The sequence below is a fragment of the Calonectris borealis genome, chromosome Z (assembly GCF_964195595.1).
Source record: "Calonectris borealis chromosome Z, bCalBor7.hap1.2, whole genome shotgun sequence".
NCBI lineage: Eukaryota > Metazoa > Chordata > Aves > Procellariiformes > Procellariidae > Calonectris > Calonectris borealis.
The window spans coordinates 20,362,398-20,385,182 of NC_134352.1; the positions used below are offsets into that span (position 1 = coordinate 20,362,398).

General features: G+C 38.2%; 1 protein-coding gene across 1 annotated transcript in view; it reads left to right on the forward strand.

Annotated features, from left to right (window-relative positions):
- PRDM6 (PR/SET domain 6) overlaps positions 1-22,785 on the forward strand; it is a 76,164-nt gene that overhangs the window by 47,932 nt on the left and 5,447 nt on the right. The window contains exons 3-6 of the mRNA XM_075136517.1: positions 2,840-2,967; positions 6,665-6,789; positions 9,921-10,263; positions 19,045-19,221. Of these exons, the coding sequence (XP_074992618.1) occupies positions 2,840-2,967; positions 6,665-6,789; positions 9,921-10,263; positions 19,045-19,221 (773 nt within the window). The remainder of the gene's footprint in view (positions 1-2,839; positions 2,968-6,664; positions 6,790-9,920; positions 10,264-19,044; positions 19,222-22,785) is intronic.

Consider the following 22,785-nt stretch of genomic DNA (forward strand, 5'->3'; position numbering starts at 1 on the left):
ATGCAGCTTTATTTGCAATGTCAGTAATATCCCCCTAGGAAAAGAGAGCGTGGTGTCACTGATGCATCAGTACTTGCAAGAGTAAAGCATTTGAAAATATTTAGTCTTGCTTGTAGAGCAGTCCTTCCTACTCCAGGCCAAGGCCTGAGAAAGCTCCAGTCCTCCATTTTCACGTCAGGTTTTTATTTCTCATGTCAGCTCATGACTGTTCATATACACAAAGTTCTGAGTAGGTCCCTGTGTGTCCAGATATGGCTGTCAGTACCAATTATGGCAGTGTTCTTTGTCTTTCCTGTTTCCTATCATCTGGGGATTAGGAAGCTATCAGTTCTTTATTTATGGGAATTGTTTTTGCCTCACATTAAGCCATATATTGTTATGTTAGTAAGCACCATGTAAATGAATAGATAATATACACTGTGCTGAGACTGTTTGGATAGACATTGCCAAAATGGTCCCAGCCAAGCACTGTTAGTCATTAATTTTTCCTTCTCTTCCTTTTTGTAGGCTGATTTCCTGTAGAACTTTTCCATTTCCATTAAAGATTTTTATTGTTTAGCATAATTTGCTCATATATTCAATATACATTAATATGTTTACCTAAGAATAGGTCCTTGCTGATAATCAACAAGCTACCATATAAAAAATAAATGAAATCCCCGGTATTGGAGTATTTGTTTGCCTTTGAGGACTGCTCCTGATTTCTCTGACTTTATTCCACCACATCCAGTGCATGTTGGGGTAGCATCTGGCTCCTCCAACCCAGGAGCATCTGGTCAGGTACCACCTGGTCCTTGTCACAGGCACTCGGGAACAAATTATAAGGATCTCTGTAGACGCTTGATTTCCTTGTCTCTCATGCTCTAGCAATGGATATATTGCTCCTGATTATTCCCAGTCCCTTTTGGTCAAAAGCAAAAGCAAGGCTGGCTCCTGAACTTGAGACTCCCATGGAGTAAAGAACTAGATTCTGATTCCTGTGTATGTTTTTGTGTGCATTGTAGGAAACACTCTTTTAATAAATCAGAAATATTGAATATAGTCACATAATTTGTGAGATTATTTTCTTGATATCGAAATAGAAATGCAAGATTGTTAGTTTTCTTGCTGTAGAAATGTTCAATGTAATAAATGTGCTTCCTCTTCAATTAGCAGAATTAGTACTTTCAAGAAGACATCAATTTAGGCTCATACAATTTCAAAAAGGATAACATTTTTGGGGTAGGATTATTAAAGCAGATAGCATCTGGGGAAAGGCAAAAGATCTGAACATGAGCCGGCAGTGTGCTCAGGTGGCCAAGAAGGCCAATAGCATCCTGGCCTGTATCAGAAATAGTGTGGCCAGCAGGAGTAGGGAGGTGATCGTGCCCCTGTACTCGGCACTGGTGAGGCCGCACCTCGAATACTGTGTTCAGTTTTGGGCCCCTCACTACAAGAAAGACATGGAGGTGCTGGAGCGCGTCCAGAGGAGGACAACGAAGCTGGTGAAGGGCCTGGAGCACAAGTCTTATGAGGAGCGGCTGAGGGAACTGGGGTTGTTTAGCCTGGAGAAGAGGAGGCTGAGGGGAGACCTCATCGCGCTCTACAACTACCTGAAAGGAGGTTGTAGCGAGGTGGGTGTTGGTCTCTTCTCCCAAGTAACTAGCGATAGGACAAGAGGAAATGGCCTCAAGTTGCGCCAAGGGAGGTTTAGATTGGACATTAGGAAAAATTTCTTTACTGAAAGAGTGGTTAGGCCTTGGAACAGGCTGCCCAGGGAAGTGGTGGAGTCACCATCCCTGGACGTATTTAAAAGACGTGTAGATGAGGCCCTTAGGGACATGGTGTAGTGGGCATGGTGGTGTTGGGTTGACGGTTGGACACGATGATCTTAGAGGTCTTTTCCAACCTGTATGATTCTATGATTCTATGATTCTATGATCTGACGATAAGGTTTGCTTCAGATAAGCACCTAATTGTTCAGATGCATTTATGAAGTTTAACAAAGTAATACATAACAGGTTAAAATCTTGTGAGACCACATGCTTTTACTAGGATTAACACTTCCTAGATAACATTTTTTAAGCAATCAGAGGGCAGGTGTGCATGAAACATGTATCTTTTCATTTCAGAGCCTCCAGAGCAATTTTATTCTTTGACTTCAGAGGGAGCATCCCTCTGAATAGAGACATAATACAGTCTTTTTTTAAAATTATCCTAACTGGTTCTCATGTCCTCAGCAGGGATGTCATGTTTAGGAAAACCATGATTCCCTCAGGACTGATTTCTTATTTACTACTTAAAAAAATTATATATCTCAAGGGAGCTTCTAAAGGCATCTTGATCTCTCTTTTTCCTTCTAATCTCTTTTATTTTGGTATTATGAATCTTACAACTCCTTAATGTATCTTGTGAGGTTGCTGAAGTACATGCTCTTGCTGCAACTGAGATGTGAAGGAAGGGGTACTTGTTTAGGGATTACTACTGCCCCTTGCTCAGATGTTCCAGCCATTTCAATGCAGACTTTACATCCAGATTTTCTTGTTTATCTGGCAGTTCATTGTTTAAGGCCAGCCTGTCAAAATAGGTTAAATATTCTTTGGGAAACATGGTCACATCTTTGAGACACCACAAATATGTTTAATACAAAAAGATTGGCTTGATAAAAGAAACATGATAAACTTGCATCCCCCAAAATACTTTTTTGCTGTTCCATGTAGATTTCTAAAAGCATCAGTACGCAATGTCAAATCTCATGGCAATAAATTCCTGGAAAAGGCACAGAGAGACACCAGCAAAGCAGTGAAAATGATTGCTGATGATTTGTTCTAACTACTTGACCTTGTGACATCTCCCCCAGATATATGACCAAGATGGGACACTGCAGCACTTTATTGATGGTGGAGAACCCAGTAAGTCAAGCTGGATGAGGTATATCCGATGTGCAAGGCACTGCGGGGAGCAGAACTTAACAGTGGTTCAGTACAGGTAAAGTACGTTTTGATTTACTCAAAGCAACAAAATGAAGGTGTTTTTAGTGAAAAGTCAGAACCTGTCACCAGTGCTATTGCCTTTGATTGCAGAGACAGTTGCAGGGCTTTCGTGGATGTGCTCATTCCGGGCAATACAAAAGCTGCAGAGTGTAGTGAGGTTGGGTTTAACTTTGGTTGCCCTGAGCTGAGGCCATTGTAGTAAGCATGCTAGACCTGGAGCTCCTGGGAACAAGTACAGCCCTGTGTCACTCGTGTGACCACCACGCTGCACAGAGCCCTCTGCACGTTTTCAAACGGTCTGATCAGAAGCAAGCCAACACAAGCAATGTTCCGCCCTTAATAAAGACGCATGTGCTAGAGGAAGGGGAAAAATGGCAGGAGAGGAGTTTTGAACCCAAAGGCTTTCTGAGAGTCAGTCATGAGACACATATACACCTAAAGCTTATATGTTGAGTGCACCTGCTAGCCAAGATTGCTAGTGCTTGTACCTCTTACGTCGCTGGCTAGAGAAGGTCAAAATGTGAAGAAAAATGTAAAGAAATTATGGTGCATTTCACTTTGTACTCACAAACAGAATCAGAAAACGCAGACAATGCATTACATAAATACATGATCTCAGCTATAAACAAACCTTTTGCCTCAGAATCAGAAGCAACTGCTTGGCCTTATTAAACGTGGTAGGAAGCACATCAAAGCATGCCCCGGGCTTGCCAGTTGCAGTGAGCAATCCCGATTTTGGCTAGTCGCTTTAGAGAGTGGAGTTTCTTTTCTTTAGGAAGAATCTTAAACTTATTTAAAGTACCTTTAAAATTAAAAATAAAACATACAAAAGCAAGCTAAAATGAAATATATATAAAGTTTGATTATCCCATAGGGTTCCAATTTAACAATGGTAAAATTGTTCAATTGCATTTTCAGCTTTTTTATTCTCTGGCCAGTTGACTAAATAATGCCGCAGTTAAAAAAATAACAATCCTATTTATACATTACAAATCTTTTATTATACCCTTAAATATCTGATATCTATAGCTAAAATCCCATTGGATTTTAAATAAACACACTGGATAATGAATAAAGATTGCTGTGATGAAAGAGTATTTTTGTAGGTATCTTGTGAACTATTTCTCAGTGTGGTGGTGTGTGCATGCACATATATATATATATATATAAAAAAATAAGAAAAAATATATATGCATACATATATATATAGATGACAAACCTAAATGAAAAGTGAGCATGAGAAAGTCATTACACATCTGTCAATATTAAGTGGATTTTACAACTCTCCTTTCATGATGGAGTTTTTACTTAGAGTTCCCTCTGTTGATCTGTTTTCGATTACTTCAGATCTTTATAAAATGAACTACAAAAACACAATTTAAAAAACTGGCATCCATCACCAATGACTGCATCCAAGTGTAAGAAAATAGAAAAGTTGGACACCGAAAAACCGGCCTAATTTTTATTGTACATGGACGTCCTCCTCACAGAAAGTCAGCTGGTTTAAATTCATTCTGTTATGATTTGTAATATCTAAATGGAATTTTCTTCAAAGTGCTCTTGATTGATTGACCCTTAGCTGAACGTTTTGTTTTTATTTTGAGGCTGACAATAATGTTTGTTGGCATGTGTTCTGCTTCAACTGCGTTGGGACGCCATGAAGCTATCTTTATGAGTCATCCAACCACAATACTAAATACATGTCAGCAAAGGAAATATTATCCAAAAAGGGAAAAATCCCTTTGATGTACTTCAGCATGCAGAGATTTCTGCGAGTTTTGGAAGCTCTGCACGCTTGTAAGGGACGGTGTACGCTTACACTTTTTTTTCCCTGCCTACTCCAAGCCTCACAGACCACCCATTGCTCAAAAACAGTTCTGCTCTTTCAGCGGCAAAGTGTGTCATTTGGTTTTAGCACATTCATTTGCTGGGCTGCTGTGTTTATGTTAAGGGAAGCCAAACTGAGAGATGAAATGTTACAAGGGTGAAGTACAAAGTAGACTCAATTTTTCTCAAGTTAGGAGATGCTGGTAATTTATAGCGTGGCTCCGATTTTCATTTTAATGTCACAGTGGAAAGAATTAATGAAATGCGCAGCTCTGGGAAGAAAGAGAGGGAGAAGAGGAGGAGGAGGAGGAGGAGAGGGGGAGACACAAAGGGGAGAGTTTTTGTCAGATATTCATAGAAGGGTAGGAAAACCGTTCTGCTTAGCTAGCAGTGCCCTCCTGAGACAGGGTGGCAGTAAGCGAGGAAAATAACAAGATAAATGAAATTTTTGCAGCTGCTAGTAAAATATTGAGAATCTGCACTTTTTTATTGATCTTTATGATCCTGTTGCCAAGAGCCACTTTGCGGTGACAAAATATGTTGACAAGTGCATATCTCACTGCCATGAAAAATGTGGTAAAGGATTCTCCTTATGTCTGCAGTGTTATACAAGGAACAAATTGCATCGCTACAGCCAATTCTTTACAGAAAGCCTAAATTTAAGGCCTACCAACCCTAAACGCTTTTATCTTGAACTTCAGGCTAACGTTTGTAGCAATTCTTCACTCAGAAAACCGGTTGAGGCCTAACATTTTTTTTTTTGGTCTATAGATGTTTTTCTGCCTTACATAAGCTGTTATAAAAAATGGTCATTTCTTGGTACTTTGACTGTATCATTTTGGTATGTAATCCTTCAGCGAGAGTGGAGTGTTCTTCTTGTATATATTGAATTTCTATCCATCTCACAGGAGTGTGTTTTACTGTTCCATATGAAGCCTAAGGGAAAAGCCACTACAAACTGATAACATTTTTATTTTATCTTGTGCCTGATTCTAATCTTACACATTTTTTGCCCCCATGTAAATCTGTTAACTGTAGAAGTATCACTCTGAAGCTATTTACATCAGTGCAAGATCAGGATAAGGCTCTCGTTTTTATGGTAGAGACTCTAAGATTTTTCTTTTTTCCCCCCTCAACTCCCAGTTCAGTGCTCTAGGAATATTCACAGTCTTTTCCCACAGAGCGATGTGATAAGATACCACATTTACGGTAACACTAATTTGTACTCAGTGAAGGATCATCTATGTTATCCTCATGTTTCATACAGGAGAAGATGTTTGTGGTTCTATGTTCAGATTAATCCCATTTTTTTTAATTTCCCTGTCTATTTTATTCAACAATCCAAGATCTCTCTTTTTGGTGGTATATTGCTGTAATGAAAGGCCACATCATGCTACTTCAAACCTCTTGCTAAAAAGCACTTATTCAAATGAAAGACTTGTTGCCTGTTTACCCCTAAATTTAGCTTAGATGACAAATACAAAGCTGTTTAAATGGTTGAACTTACTGAACTGTGTGCACCACTCTGATGCGTGCACTGTGTTAGCAAAATGCAGCATTTCTAAAATCACTTTAAAAGGCACATTGCAAGAAAATATCAGTCTTTTCATAAAATCTTAGTGCTTGTAAAATCTTAGTGTTTAAAATATGCTAGGCACAAAGTGCCTGTAAGCTCTTTGTTGCCCTATGCTACAGGAGCAAAGTCCTTCCCTGATGATAGATTTGGTATTAAATTAATAAGTTATTCGTTTGGTTATCTGCAGACATGCTTCCAAAAGAATGGATTTCTACTGTAATACTGTGTATGATAAAAGGAGAATGCTCTATTCCTAAATTAGGCATTTTTTTCTTTTTCTCTTGATCAGGTCAAATATATTCTACAGGGCTTGTATAGATATCCCCAGGGGCACCGAGCTGTTGGTGTGGTACAATGACAGCTACACATCTTTCTTTGGAATCCCTCTCCAGTGCATTGCACAAGATGAAAATTGTAAGTTCTTCCTTGCATTTCTACCTGTGTAAGCCAGAATTCCTGTTTCATACCTAATCAGCTATATTCCTAGAGTATTTTAAGACATATTAGATGAAAGTGGATATATATTTAAGGTAAGCTTGATGTGTACAAAATAAAACCCTGAAGCTGATACACTTAAACTGTGCAAAATTATGGTATGGTTACCATAATTTGGTAGGTGTTTGGAAGTGTGCAGGTATGTGCAATTAAATAGCATATTTCCCACCATGGCAGCCCCTCATAGCTTGGTAGTGTGTAGAATCACTCTTCCTTGTAAGTGATTCATTCCTAGTCTATTCTTAACCGATTTCCTTGTCCCTCTCCATTGTTATCAGACCGATCACAAGAGACTGTCTTGCCAAAACAGTTATGCATTGCAGGTCCATGAGGCCTCTCTTAGTGATTCTTCATTCTATTACCACTGAGTATGTCAAGAAAAGCTTTGTCTGACTGATTGTAGAGATGAGATCCTTGTGGTTAAAATAAAAATGCCAGCTTCTTTAAATACAAACTGAGTGTAAGTAGCCTGAAATGACAATGACCCTCCATTCCATCCTGGCCATCCCCATTTCCATCCATTCGTCTACCCCTTCTCAATATTTTATTTTTAGTTTGCTAGGAATCGTCACAAAATTAAGTATGTAACTTATAACACAGACCCAGTGCGATCTGGATCCAGTATCCAGTGCTGGATACCTTTGTCTCTAATGGGAATGCGTGATCCAAGCACGCCCTTCAATTTCACTGTTTATGCGTGGAATTTGATTAGAGCTTGCATCAAAGACCTCTCTTCCATGTTGACAGCTATGTGTATCTATGTGGTGGAAGAAACCAATATGGATGTCTGATTGACTTTGGTCTAATGTAACCCTGTGGCTGGCCACGCTTAATCAATTACATATAAGACGTATTTTTTTGTCAAGTACTTGGATACTTAAACAGCAATGCTAGGATGAACTCATGTCTCATAGCAACTTAAATACTGAACCATGCAGCAATAAAACAGCAAGATAGCAGGGATTAAACTGTCAAAAAAACCCCATCCTTTTTCATCTTGAGTTTTCAAATCTGTTGGGCTTGAAAAGAGTTTAAAAGAAATTTAATTACTGGCAGTAATGTTTGCTGATAAAACTCATGCTCTGCAGTGTACAATATAGAAATATTATTTTTTCTTTCAAGAGCTGAAGCTTACAGAACCTTTATTTGAAAAGCAAAGCATTATGGTTAAAATCTCTAAATATTGTCACTTGCTATTTTGCTGTGAGAGAAACCAGAGTTTCATCCACAGAGAGACTGACATGAGTAAGTGAAATTCACCTCTGAACATGGAGCCAACTGCAGGCTGGTATATGACTTAAGTGCCACTTAAGCCCTCAGAGTAGACCTTCTGCTTATCTTCTGCACAGGGGTATTTTTATCCAGTACAAACTCTGCCTATATTCCTCAGGTCTTTAATATCCAGGTCTTATTGCTTCTGTGGATTTTTATGAATACAATTAAAATGAAAAAAAGTGATCTGCTTCTTGTGTGAGAATGTTGGGGCAAAATGAAAGCATACAAATTGCCCCTTGTACTGAAGAGAGACATAGAAAATGTATTGTACGTCTGGAAACTTGTGATAAACAGTCCCATGGGTGTGACTCTACTTAGAAATCAGATCCTCAGATACTCCAGAAAAGGATAGCCTAGGAAGGACCTCAACTTAAGTAAATTAAATAGCATGTAATATTATAATATTGGAGTTATTATGATTGATGGAAGATATTAGAACATAACTCTGTGAAGTAACTGGCATTATTTAAGTATTACTGAAACGTTAATTTGTATTACATTTTTATTGTCTATTAAATAACGTTGGAACTCACAACTGAAATCTAATTCTCATATTTGCTCTTAGAAATAATCTATCATCATGACTTACCTAAGCAGAGTTGCAGTTTCTAATCACCTGTTTAGTAGGTGCTATGTGGATATGTACATGTAGATATATACATATAAACACATTGTGATGGTAGCAAAAATGTGAACATGTAGATGTAGATATATGCATACAACATATTTAATTTTAAAATCCCTGTTAAAAAATTATCTCATGAGATTGAGCGTGCCAAAATTAGAAAGCATGAGAAGGTGGCCTAAATTATGCTTCTTTTTGCATTGTGGTATAGTTTTCCGTTAGATCAGCCCATTTTTCCATAGGACCTTTGCTTCGTTCACTGCATGATCTAGGTGGTACTCAAGGAGTGAGGCAGCTGTTCAACTTTCTTCTGTATGTTTGACCTCCTGCCTTCCTTATCATGAAACATTCAAATTCAGCACTAAATCACTTCTTTGTGAGAACAGTGTATTGCATTTGTTGCTGAAAATCTGAGTGCCTCATAAGCCGTAGATAATTGATGATCATAAGACCTTCATGTGACTAGAAAAAATTTTTGTTCCTATTTTGTAGGTGGGAAATTGATGCACAAAGATATCTCTGTCTATACTTTGCATTGTCTCGTGGTGATCTAACTGTTATTAGCCTTAATCATACAAGTCATGGTCAAGTCACTGGCTTTGTATTGTATTGGCTGTGTGACTATTGGCTGTGGCTATTTGTGAGATGTAATAGTCTAATATCCTTAGTGGCTGCCCTTTAAGATGATAAGGGAACTATTGCTACAGTAGATATTTAAGTCCTGTTGTATCTCAAGGAGTGTCTGAGAAAGGATTTTTTTCCTCATGCTCTCAAAATTCATACTTGTCTGTGATACAGCAATTGGACATGCTGACTGCAACATGCAGAGTCAGGGTATCACAAGTGCAGCAGCACTGTCTTTCAGATGACAAACCCATTGTGCAATAAATGGATAGGTCAGGCTTCTCAGAGTCCTTTCAGTCTCAGACACCCCTTTGCATGAGTTTTCATTTCAGTGTCACAGAATCAGCGTCATCCATTCAGATCACTGTCTCATTCAAACCCATTTTTTTGTGCATTGTTAAAATAAAGTTGTTTAATTCTAGTGTCAAGAAAATGGATGTTGGTTTTTTTTTGGTGTCTCCCAACACTGTATTAGTTTTAAAAAGGCATAAAAAGGATCTTATTTACTTTTCTTGTTTTCTCCCAGTGAATGTCCCTTCGACTGTAATGGAGGCCATGTCCAGACAAGACACCCTACAGCCATTTAATAAAAGTAGCAAACTATCCCCTGCCACTCCTCAGCGATCCATAGTATTTCCACAGACTCCGTGTAGCAGAAATTTTTCTCTCCTGGATAAGTCTGGGTCCATCGAGTCAGGATTTAACCAGATCAGTGTCAAAAACCAACGAGTTCTTGCAAGCCCAACTTCAACAAGCCAACTAAATTCTGAGTTCAGTGACTGGCATCTTTGGAAATGTGGGCAATGCTTTAAGACTTTCACCCAGCGGATCCTCTTACAGATGCATGTGTGTACGCAGAATCCTGACAGGTAAAGCCCAGGCTCTCTTTATTTCTGTATCTACTGATAGCCAGATACACTGCTTTCTTCTTTTATCAAGTTGTTATCATTTCCAAAGCCAAACCATTATTAGGAGGACCCTATACGACATAATTCATCTGCAGCTGTGTGAAGTAAGCTGATAAAAACCATCGCTTGACTTCACTATTTGTAAAAACATTTGGTGCCTAAATGTGCAGATAAAAGGAAATAGCTAAGGATATAATCTTTTTTTCAGAATGGTTTGGTACATCTCATGGAGGCAACACAATAGAAGGAAAATTTATGAATATCATAGATGGAAAAATGAGGTCAAGATAATTAAAAGTCTCTCTGTCTTCCAAAGATAATCTAACTTGCTGCTCAGTGGCTGTCACAGTCATTTCAGGGTTCACCTATAGTGTGCAATGTGTATGAACTTAATTAAGTACTAAGAGGTAATGAATTGGAATTTTTTGCTTAGTACTATTTTTCTTCAGAGCATGCAAACCCATAAATCGTGCAAAGCTGTCAAAAGGAAATACCTACTCCACTAGTGATGTGGAGGAAAACAGATGCCACTTATTCAATAAACTAATATCCACACAGAAGAAAAATGTTGACTAGATACCTCAGAGTCAAAGTTGGTTTGAAAGTTTGTCAATACAGAATTTTATGGCTGTGAACTGAGGATGAAATTTAGCTGAACAAGTGAATTAAAATTTCAGGTACTCTGACCGGTGGCACAGTAAATATAATGGAACCATTATTTATAAATCAAAGCTGGTTTATCTGACAATTTTGATAGCTGGCAGGACAAAAGACAAAAATCAAATTAATTCAATAAAAAAGACTGCCCACGTTTTGTCTCTTCTTCAGCTGTGAAGAAGGTTTGAGCAGAACAGCTGAATCCCCGGAAGGTTGTTCTCAAAGTGGCATTTAATCGTGAATTGCATTTAATCAAAACACTACCAATAAATAGTCAACAGTGAGTCTGTGCATGTGTTTGTATGCATGTCTATGTCTCTTTGTGTACGTGGTTATCTACGTGTACACATATGCTTGTGTGATTCTGTAGGTGAGGAGATACTGGGGCATAAATCCAGTTTTCCAGGAAGAAATGTCAAGCATGCTAGTGGCAAACTAAATTCCATGCAAAACTTCATAGAATTTAAAGAGTTGGTAATATTGTGAATGCAAACAAGCCCTTGCAACATTTTCTGAATTTTATGCTGGCCTTAGCAAAACAAACACCATGCTAAGGAAGCTGTAGGACACAACTGCCAATTTAAGTGCCCCAATGTAGAATATAGGTCCCGAAAAGTCCCCTCTCCTAAATTTCATGGACTCTTATATTTCCAGTATTAAAGTATCCTAAGCATACTGTAATGCATAAAATGCTGCATCAGGGAGTCTAGAGGAGATATGTTGTGAGGCTCCCCCGCATACTTTTTCAGTGATTCGTCCAGCCAGGTGTGATGCCTAGTTTTCGTACTTTCCTTCACTTGAACCTGTGTCTTCCTTTATGAAGAACCAAACTGCGGATAATAGTTAATGCAAGAAGAGTCTCTCCTAATGGGGCTGTTCTGCACTCTAAGGGGTAGTTAAATATTCATTTTGCCAGAGAGAGAAAATGAGGGTAAGTCTGTCCTACAATTAAATCTGTCATCTTGGAGGTGAGAGATTTAATTTTTTATTTTTATTTATTTATATTTATTTTCTCCTAAGTATCTCGTGTCAAATATTGCCTGAAACACAGACTGGATTTTACGTCTTCCCCCTTAGAGGTGAACACCCTCGTTAGTAGATTACTGATCCATGATGTCTTACTGTGTTCCCCCTCCTGTGCGTACTTAATTTGTCCATGCAGAACAGCTTCAACAAGAAAGTGTAGAGCATTTTTAGCTCAGAATACCCTACAGCACAGTAGGAAAATTATCTAGATCAGAAGACAAGTTGGCTCCCCTAGGAGCAAAGAGGGCAAAGGCTGATTAGAGAAAGGACTCAGCAGTTTTGGGGAGGATTGGGGTGGAGAGGAGGTAAATAAAGACTCTGAGTTGTAAGTGTTGAATCTCAGAAGCTTTCAGGAAGATTCGAAACATAATAGCTAACGCCTTTTTCTCAATATTGATACTGGCTAATTTAGCTGATTTCCTCTCTGGCTTGGGTTTTGTGAATCCTGTTCTTAAGAAACTTTTTGTCTTGTATTATATAGAGAGCATAAAACCTAAATGAGGTTGCAAGATACACTTAGGATCAATCTATTGCATAAATACTAGATACTGTAGTGCTCTGTTCTGTGACACCCTGTGTACTGAAAAATGGCTTACATCTCTATGTTTTCATTAAATAAATTGTGCGGGCTCCTTGTGGAGGCCAGTTTTGTAATGCCTTTGTCCTGCGAGGTGTGCCATCAACATAGTCGCTGTAAAAGCATTTCCCAATAGGTCTTCTTTAGAGCGTTACGTGAGACATCAGTCACATGAATCTGTTTAAGCTTACTGTAGTTTGTTCAGTGTTTGAAATTACCAGAATAATAGTTACTGCAGATCACAGCTGCCCTAGGATCTGGGTTCTCATATCCCTGCTTAGAAATCATTACAGGTTGAGCTTACATCACGGGCGGCTTTTTGTCTTCTAGCAGGTACCAGTAGATCAGCTATTTAGTGATGCAGTGGCTGGAAAAGAGTTGTCTTTGGTTTCTTAAACATATTGCGTTTCTCCAGATGAGAAATTCGTAAGGCGTTGTACAAAATTTCCTGGAGACGAGAAAAGAAGGTATGATTTGTGAAAGAATACCTGGCTGCCAGCCTGAGGTACTGGGTGCAACTCTCCGGTTTGTATTTTCTCAATGAGATCTGCAGCACCGCTCTGACTGATAAACAGCTCCCCATTTATTGTCAGCAATTTGTGAGCACACCAGCCACTATATCTTTGATGTGACTGAAGCAGCAGGGGCTCTCTTCTCTAGGAAATTACTTTAGACTATCGGTTCGGGCTTTGCATTTGTTTTTCAACAATGCCGATTACCTGCAGCATGAGGTGCAGGGAAAACATCTTTAAATCTATACAGGAGTCCAATTCATGACTCAAATTTGAGAAAAGCAGAGTACCTGGGGCTTGAGAAATTAAAAAAAAAAATTACTTTAAGGCCACTTAGATGCGGAAAACATCTGAATGAGAGCAGACATAAAAAAAGGCCAAAATATACTTAATTCCATTAGGTAGTGAGGAAGAAAGGGTCCTATTTAACAGGCAGATGATTTAACAAACAAAAATAATTTTAAAAAATGATAAATCGAAAATAGGGAGAATTATTAAAATAATCTACTGTGTTTGTTGTTTTAGATTAAGATTAGGATTTTAATTTAAATTAAAATTAACTTTAAATTATTTACTGGTTTACTTATAATTCACTTCTCCCCTTCCACTGAGATTTTTTTAGCTTGTTAAATTTTGTAGGGCTTCTCTTCAAACTTAATGGTTATTGGGGTTGGAGTGGGTTTGGGAGGTGAAGATTTAAATCCATCAGGATTTGAATTCTGGGACTTTCTGAGCCTCTGGGACTTTTTTAAAGCCTTGCCCAGACAGAAGCAGTTTGAGCAACTAACTGTTTCTTGAAGCAGGAGTCAGAAATGTATTTTATGGTTTTGGTTTTGGTTTTGTTTTTTTCCTCCCCCTGCTGCAGAAATTCCCAACAATCCTATTTGGGGGGGGCTCCAGAAAGGGGTAAGCACAAGCCTTTGATCATAGTGAATCATTTTCAGCAATATTTTAATTTTTTTTTTTTTTTTAACAGCAACCACTTTTCTGATAATGACGCAGTGTCTTTTAATGACATTTTTCTTCTCTCTCACTATGATCACCAGATTCAGGTATTGGTGTTGAGGGAAGGCAGATGGCTGCAGTGGCAGCTGTGTGTGGCACATTTTTATATAAAATATGTACATCTGTGTGATATATATTCTCATTGATTGCCATGTATTTAAGCTGATAATTTGAGGGAAAACCCACTCTATAATGTGTTCATGGCTGATAGATTGTGGATGATAACTGGCCCTCGCAATTCGTGTTTACTCAAAAGATATTATTGTACTCACGTTTTGCTGTAGCACCTCAATATTAAATTGTGAGGATTTTTCAAAAACAGGAGCTTGAAGTTTGAAGTTGCCAATTTAATAGATCCTTTTCTCTAAGATCATGGCTCAGCCCATTTTGTGTTTATCTTTTTCGTTGTAGGTTCTGTGTCTTTGACCTTGATGTTCTCCCCAAGTCCATTAATTTTAAACACCTCCCAAAATAGACCTAAGAAAAGTAAATGTTGTGAGCAGAAGTTGTCTATTCCTGTTTATAGAATGGCTATGGAATATTGCTCAATTAAAGAAAACATCATGAATTTAATGCTTGTTCTTGCACAATCTTTTCACAAAGGTTTGCAAATTCCTGGTACTCATAGTTAATAACAACAAAGGGTGTACAGAGCAGAGCCTCTCCCTGACAGCTTCAGAAGAACTGAAAACACTTCAAGTGCACTAACTTTCTGCTTTTGCTAGTTCCTCTACATACATTTGTAAGGGATGACCCCAGAACTCCCAGTGGGTCCAGCTCTGCCACCCCACTGCTGCATGGTGCCTGAAGTGCTCGGGGCAGTGGCCATGCTGCCTAAGGGGAACGCCAAAGCAGTAGGGCATGTAGAGTCCAGAGGTAGTGAATGTAACCCACCCATGGCCACGCTGATGCTAGGGATGCTTCTGTGTGCAAGCTAGCAGTGTCCTTAGGTGTTGCTTTGTTCTCCAGCTTCTTAGTTCAACTTGCTAGAAGGCGGCATCCCTCTAAAATACCTTTCCATTAGGACAACTACGACCTAACTCCTCGGACTGCAGCTGTGCTCTTAATGCTGTGTGTCGTACAAAGGCCTGTGCCTGAAAGCTGACGCTGGCTCCATTTCAACATGCCCTGCTTTCACTTTTTTGCAGAGGCTGTGGTGTGACAGCCTTCCCCCATCACACCGTGAAACCCTGCCCTGGGTTCAACGGAGCCCTGCGTCCCACGCTTTGAGACCCTGACATCAATTACATTGGTTTTTTGCTTCTTCTTAGTCCTCAACAAGGAGAAAAGCACTTTCAACTGCATGTCAGTCTCTCTTCTTTCAGCTGGTGCTTTTCTAGCTTTTTCTAAGGGGAAAAAATGACAGCAATGTGCTATTTTGTCTCCCTGATCTGACAGTGTTTCAATGATAGAGTTACAGGTATTCAAGAACTCACCATTACAAATAATTCCTCTTCTAAGGATTGCACTGGGATTCCACATGCCCCTTGAAAATAGCAAATTCACTTCTGAAGAGGCCTCAGAAACCTGTTCATCATAAATGAAAGAATTTGAAAATTCAGTGGAAAATAATTATAAGATTTTTCAGGATTCTAATAATTCAGACCATGAATTATTTACGATGTAGAAAATAAATTTATATTGGCTGGATGTACTTAGGAGTCAGAGGTTGGAAAGCATATTGTTCTAGCAGAGGAATAGTACAAGAAAAATAATTAAAGACTATGTCACTTTTGCTAAATGAAAATCTAAAAAGAATCAATCTAAATGTACAGTTGTCCGCCAGCAGCTATTCCAGGTGTAAAGATACGGATTTTTCTGTTGTTATCCCTTAACATGTTTTGTGCATGTTGAAGGATCCCCATCTGCTGCACAAACCATGACCTTTGGTGAGGTTCAGTAAGCCTCATAGGGGAACATGGGTTTTGTACTTGTTCTATATATGATGTAGTTTCACCCAGAAAAATTCAGCTACAAAAGTGAGAAAATTGTAAGACGGGAAAAGACATTTTAGTTATGTAGGCTTTCACATATGAAGTGACTGACACCCATTTTGTTTAAACAGTAATTTTCTGGAGCATCAACATACGTCTGGGCTGTGACACAGGTAGGCTTATATTCACATGGATACCTTGAAGCTCAAGAAGATACAATATGTTCTCGGTTATTCCAGTGGAAATTAGTTTTTCTGGGCTGAGACTGCATTCAGTCTAGAAGCACATCTTTGAAAATACAGCCTATGAAGACCACTGGTTTTGTCACTATGTCCCTGGTCCTTCTGTGTGCAAACTTTTGCTGAAAAGAGGTCACCATCTTAATTCATCATCCCAGTGCAGATCAAAGTGATGGCAGAAGACATAACTGCTACATCAAAGACAGCCCTGCTCTGCCAATGCCAATGTACTCACTGAACCGAGCATTGCTCATGTTCAGTCCTTCTGCACCACTTTCATTTTTTTAAAAACAACATATTGATTTTATTTTCTGCCAAGAAAAATTTCTGAGCACAGTAAAATGGTTACCGCAGAACAAAATGGTAACTTTTATACTTATTGAATGACTTTTTTTGCTCTTGGAAAAAATAGTAGTATCCAAAAGTTGTCAAAATGTGGCATATCTGAATCTGCAATTGTGCAAATTAAATACAGTACTTTTAAATTGTTACAGTATTTCAATGCATTTATAGGCTTTCTTTTTAAAATGAGCTTTGTTTAATGTGTGCCATGTATCTAGTTTGAAAAAAATACTTATTCTGCCCATCTTAGTAATAATCAGAATCGCCTGTGTATAAACTGGAGAATTGCATCCCCTGCAAAAAGGAGGGTAACTTCTTGAATAGTTGTTCTCCCAAGGTATGGATAAATGGAAAAAATACAGTCAAAGTGATCTAACAATAGGTGATTTTTTACAGGGCTCTTTTCCTGGAGCATCACCCAGTGAAGTGTATTTTGAGTACATATATTAATATCCTTTGTAAACAAAAAATTTGTTTGGGCCAATGTGGAGGGTAAAAACATTTTACTTGGCGTCACAATGTTCAGTTATAACTGGTTTGGAACTTTGACTATTTGCAGACAACTTACGGTGTGAGTTTTCACAGTATGAAATTAATCACATTGACTGTTAAAAAAATAAAAGATTAATTGGTTTTATGTAGTGTTGTATCATTTATTGTGGTAGCTGTTAAAAATAGATAACCAGAGGCTAATAGATGTTAATGGTCCTTTTCACTATTAAAAAATCAATGTTTCTTGGATACAGAATATCTTAATGTGTTCTTTTTGCTTAAAAGTGTTTGATTTGAAAATACCCAAACAAGTAAGTCTGCATTCACAAATCATCTTTGTTTTACCAACACTTGAATTTTCATGTCAAGTTGGATAAATATTTTCTGTGCAAATTAACTGTGCACTTCAAGAAAGGAGAAGACTTGGCATGTTATTACTTGTCTTCCAATACGAGAAACAGATATTCAGTATTTATTTTTTTCTTAAAATATTATTTTACATATATTAATGTAAATTTTTAAGGACCACATCATCTAGGTTAAGTAACCTTTCCACAGCTTTTATATATTTTTTTCAAAATTGTTGGAGAACAGTTAGATTTTCAAATAAAAGTAATTAAAATTGTAAGCTATTGAGTTATTGACCAATACTGAGCTATTAATCAAGCTAAAAAATTCTACAATCAGGGTTCAGTGCTCTGAAGCACTGTAAAATAATAGTATTTGTGTTCAGTGATGCAAGTAGCCACAATTAAGCAGTTCACTTGACAAATGAGATTGTTCACTTTATTTTGCACTTAATTGAATTGTACATGCTTGGTCACCATTGTCTCCTTCCCTTTTCTAGCCATTTAAACATACACATTTATTAAAGAGAGAGCAATTAAGTTGGTGTTGGCCATTGGCTCTAGAAATGCAGACATCAAGAGCTGTGCCTTGAAATGTTGTGCAGGGTAAAAATCATTAATATCCCGCTAGAAAAATTCTTAATTTTCTTAACAAAAAGTCTGATGAGCATGTAGAACTCTGTCACTAACTTAAATCAAATGTGAAAAGGAAAAAAACCCTGTAAGATGTTGATATTGAATCACTTTTACCGAACAGAAATATATAGACATTGTTTCTTCACATTTTGTTTTAGTCAGCAATGGTATTTGCATTTCAGCAGTCCTGTCTCACCTTGCTGTCTTGTATCCTTTTCTTTCTGTGTTTGCAGTCTGTTTGTTACGATTCTGAATTTGTAACATCTCAGTCAGTTTTGTTCATTTGTTATGGTTGTTTTTAACAAACTGTGGTGTTGAAAACCTAAGTTCTAGGTTTCATTTCAAGATCACAAAGAAAGCATTTTCAGTCTGGATGGGAGAAACGTGTTAGTTAAATGCAACTATTTTCAAGAGCAGTAAGAAAATAGAAAGGTAGTTGTAACATCGTGGTTATTTTTTCCAATGTCTCTCACTGAAAAAGGTGATCTCAAAAAACCTGGATTCCTCCAAAGCAAGAATTTAATTGCAAACAGTCACAGAATCCACCTAGGATACAGGTATAACAATCAGATATACATTTGTCGGTTAGACTGTAGCTGGCACCAACAGACAGAGAATTTCATCAGTCTCTTAGCTCCGACGTGTGAGGAGTTTTTTCTGACTAAGGGGTACCACATTGAGTTTGGGAGAAGTAAGGCAGGCGTATGATGTGTAGTGCAGGCTCACTACCTTGCTGGATTATGTTTTGTGTGGCATAATGCCCATAGACTCTCAGTCAATTCCTGCACAAGCATTTCACATTTGCTAAAGCAGTCATGAAGTTTTGGGTGTGTGTCTCCCAAGAAATCCCGAGAGAAGTGCCCTCGCAGTTCTCTTTGGAAATTACTGGGAAGACCAGGTGTTCCTACCCATATGGTTTCCTATCCACAGCAATGGAAAGCACTGATGGCACGGTGTTTCTCTTCCCCATTGCAGGCCCTACCAGTGTGGTCACTGCTCCCAGTCTTTCTCCCAACCTTCAGAGCTGAGGAACCACGTAGTTACGCACTCCAGCGACAGGCCTTTCAAGTGTGGCTACTGTGGTCGTGCCTTTGCTGGTGCCACAACACTCAACAATCACATCCGGACACACACTGGGGAAAAGCCCTTCAAGTAAGTACTTGAAGCCAGCAACCTTTGCCAGCTGAGATTAGAGAGGGACATGCATGGCTGCTATTCACTAGCATCACTGGTTCGTGCCACAGCACACAGCAGGGGTTGCCTTGAAAGCCAGGGTCAGACCTCCAGATAAATCCGTTAGTGGTGTGGCTAAAACCAGGATTAAACCAGGCTTGGTTTTGGGTGTCTTGCAAGCCCTGAGCAATTTTCTGTCCTGTGGTGAGAACTTGATTGTTTTAATTAAATGACAAGCTGCTGCCAGAGAACCATAGCTGAAAATACACTCAAGACTGGGACGGGCTGTGCTGTAAGAACAGTAATATGATTCTTTGATGTCTGTATGCTGAGGTAGATGGAGCTTCACATAAAAGCTAATTTGGGTCTGGTTAAATATGGGCAGAAATACGCATCTTTTTTTAGTCTCAGAATCACTGCATAGAAAATGAACCTCTGGCTTGTGGCATAAGTTTGGTAAGATCATAGGAATGAATTGATAGTGTTCAGCTGTCCAAGATATAAGAAAAAAAAGAAGTCACCTGGTCAAGATGGTTTTTAATTAAACAGACTCTGCTTATTTCTGCAGTTTCTGTTTACTGAAATTAAAGCCAAGCATACATCTGACTTTCAGAAATTTTCCTTCTACACTCACCTTCAGCCATAGGACATGTGATCCAGGTGGATTTTACCTTCTGTTGTGCAAGACTTTGCCTACCTAACAGGAGGTGTTCTCCAAGACAGAATACAAATTTTCCATATTTGTGCCTTTGTCTTTGCTGAACTGACAGGCACAAATTTTATGGATATTGTACCTGGAACTATCCCACTTTGGAAGAAAAATAATGTATTGATATCAATGTATAAGGTATTGTTATCACTTGTTTTGGAAGCTACCTGATGTTCCTAGAAGGAATGGAAATAAGTGTAGAAGAAGGTGTGTGTCTCTCCCAGTACTCCAAGGACTGTCTCCATTTGTCTTTCTTTTCTACTTTTGCCGTACTATGCTCTCGGTCTGGTTAATGTAAGAGAGCTCAGCCATGGTGCCTGTCAGAACCCCTCATAACAAGCTTGGTAGAGATACCGGTAGAGATGCTTTGCCTCCATATATGGTTGAAAGAAAGCATGGCCTCCATACATGTCTCTGCTGGGGGCAAGGGGACAGCCCCAGGAACCAAATACTGCATATCCAGTGCAGAAGAGCTTGCATACCAGAAATCATGGCTAGGATAGTGGTGTAGGTGGCAAAACATGGAAACCCAGAGCATCTAAACATTGACTTCTCTAGAGCCAGTCTGTTGAATGCTCAGAGCCCATAGAAAGTGAGCCAAAAATAGTGTGAGCAATCAGATTGATTTTATCTAGTTGCTGTGTAAATAGATTTTAGTAATTAATGGAAGAGGTTTCCAGGTCAAAATGGAAAATAGATTTCTTTTAATGTTAAGGTGTTACTTATGTGTAACCTTGTTGACTCCACTTAATTTTTTTCCGTAACATCCTGTTTTTGTCATGTTTCCAATAGATCTGCTATTTTGCCCCATTTAGAGTCATTATTTTTCCCTTTTGGCTTAGTAATTTTTTTCCCCTTTTCCAAAACAGTCTTGACTACAGCACAATTTCATTTGTGAAAGGACTTAATGCATGTACTACAATTAAGCAGTAGTCTGGGATTTGTTTGTTTTGTCCTTCTTAGGCTGAGGTATTTAAGTATTCTGGGATGTATCTGCCCATTCTTAAAGGTGCAGGGCAAAGCAACAAAAAATGTGGGTGCTTTGTATTGCTTCTTTATGTTGTATGGCATAATTTCATTCTTGTAAGATGTTTATTTAGTTTGTTTCTTAAACTCAAGAAACAGTAGTATCAATTTCTCTCTGGAAGACTTGTTGAAGTATTTGCGGTAAGCTGACTAGTAATTTCACATGAAGCTAAAACTGGAGCTGCAGATCTTCCCATCCCTGTCAGTCAGATAAGGGGATACATATGCCCTGATCCTCCAAGCTGTTCAAAAGAGCAGATTTGCCTCCCATGCAGGACTGCTTGCATTTGACAGAGGAGGGGCAGAAAACTTATCCAGAAATTGATCCACCCTCTCTGCTGGAGGAAAAAGAGATAGCTGCAGCTCATCTTGATGTCTCATCACCATTTAGATCCTCCTTTGAAAAGGAGGGGTCCAAGACCTGGTATTAAGTAAGCTTAGGAAAAAACCTCAACAAATTCTAGTGAATAAGAATCATAAATGGGACAAACAAGATTTTTGTCTCTTTATCATGCAATTTAAGTTTTAAATGTTTGTTTACAAAGGGATTTTGAGTGTACTCTTACCAAAAAAAGTGCAAAACAGAAAAGTCCATTGAGATACAGTTTCTGCACCTCAAAAAAGTCTATATTTGTGGTAGTGTACATACTTCTGTTCAATAATATTTTTACTATTAGCAAGAACAACAATGCATGGATAGTGCTAAATTACTTAAATTCTGGCTAAGTCACTTATAAATAGCAGGCATAATTTTAAAGGTATTACTAAGTTCAATTTCATAGGTGAAAATGCACAGTCAACTGAACAGTTAACTTGCATCTACTGTGAATGCAATCTCACTATTTCTAATGCAGTAAGACAGTTATGCTTGTAAGTGGTATTTGGACAAGTTACAGTGTGCATGGATTACGCAGGCAATGTCAAACACCAAGTGTGTGTTTGTATGCATATTATTTTCAGAAGGTGGTTTAAAAATGGTGAACACAGAGTGACAGTATTTTAAAATATTTCAAATTAGTTGTTATTTAAGAGGAAGTCTGTGATTGGTTAAAAAGCTTTTTCTGTGAGAAGGCACTTTTTTTGTAGGTCCTAGGTAACTTTGGATGTATGGTGGAAGACTTTTCTATTTGCTTTTTGTTACAGATAACAATGCTAAGTGAGGTTATCTGTAGTCAAAGCTTTAGCTGCATTGCCTGGACTGCAGGTCCAGTTAGAAGGGATTTCTTTTCATGTCATCACAAGCTATCAAGTCAGCCTCACCGCTGTAAAGTTTTTGTGTATTCTTATCTTACTGAAGTCTCCGCTATGGCTGCTAGTCTGGGAACAAAGCTCTTAAGCAAATTAAAAGGTAGGAGAAAAAGGCAAATTATTGTCCATCACTGTTTTCTTAAAATTCATTTCAGCAAAATTAAAGATTAGTTAAAGGACTTGCCTGCAGAATCAGGGTTATGCAAACATCTAATATTCAGTCATTTTGGAGTCAACCAAAAAGAATCAGAGGAAAGATTCTTTCAGATTGGGATAACCCAGATGTTTTTCATTGTTTCTAACTGAAATGCAAAACCGGGGGACATTAATTTCAGGTTGAATATAGGTGTTGTACCTGCAGTGATGTTTCAGCTTTGTCTTGTTTTTTTTTAACCCTTTCAAATTATTTTAAAGTTTAGTGTTAAATGCTGTTCTTGAATGAAATCTTAAAGTGTACATTTTGAAAATACCAAGTGAAGATATTTTTTCATAAAATAGACCTTCAGCATTTTCTTCACCCAAAGCCTTTCACAGAGATTGATATAAACTTGGGAATTAAA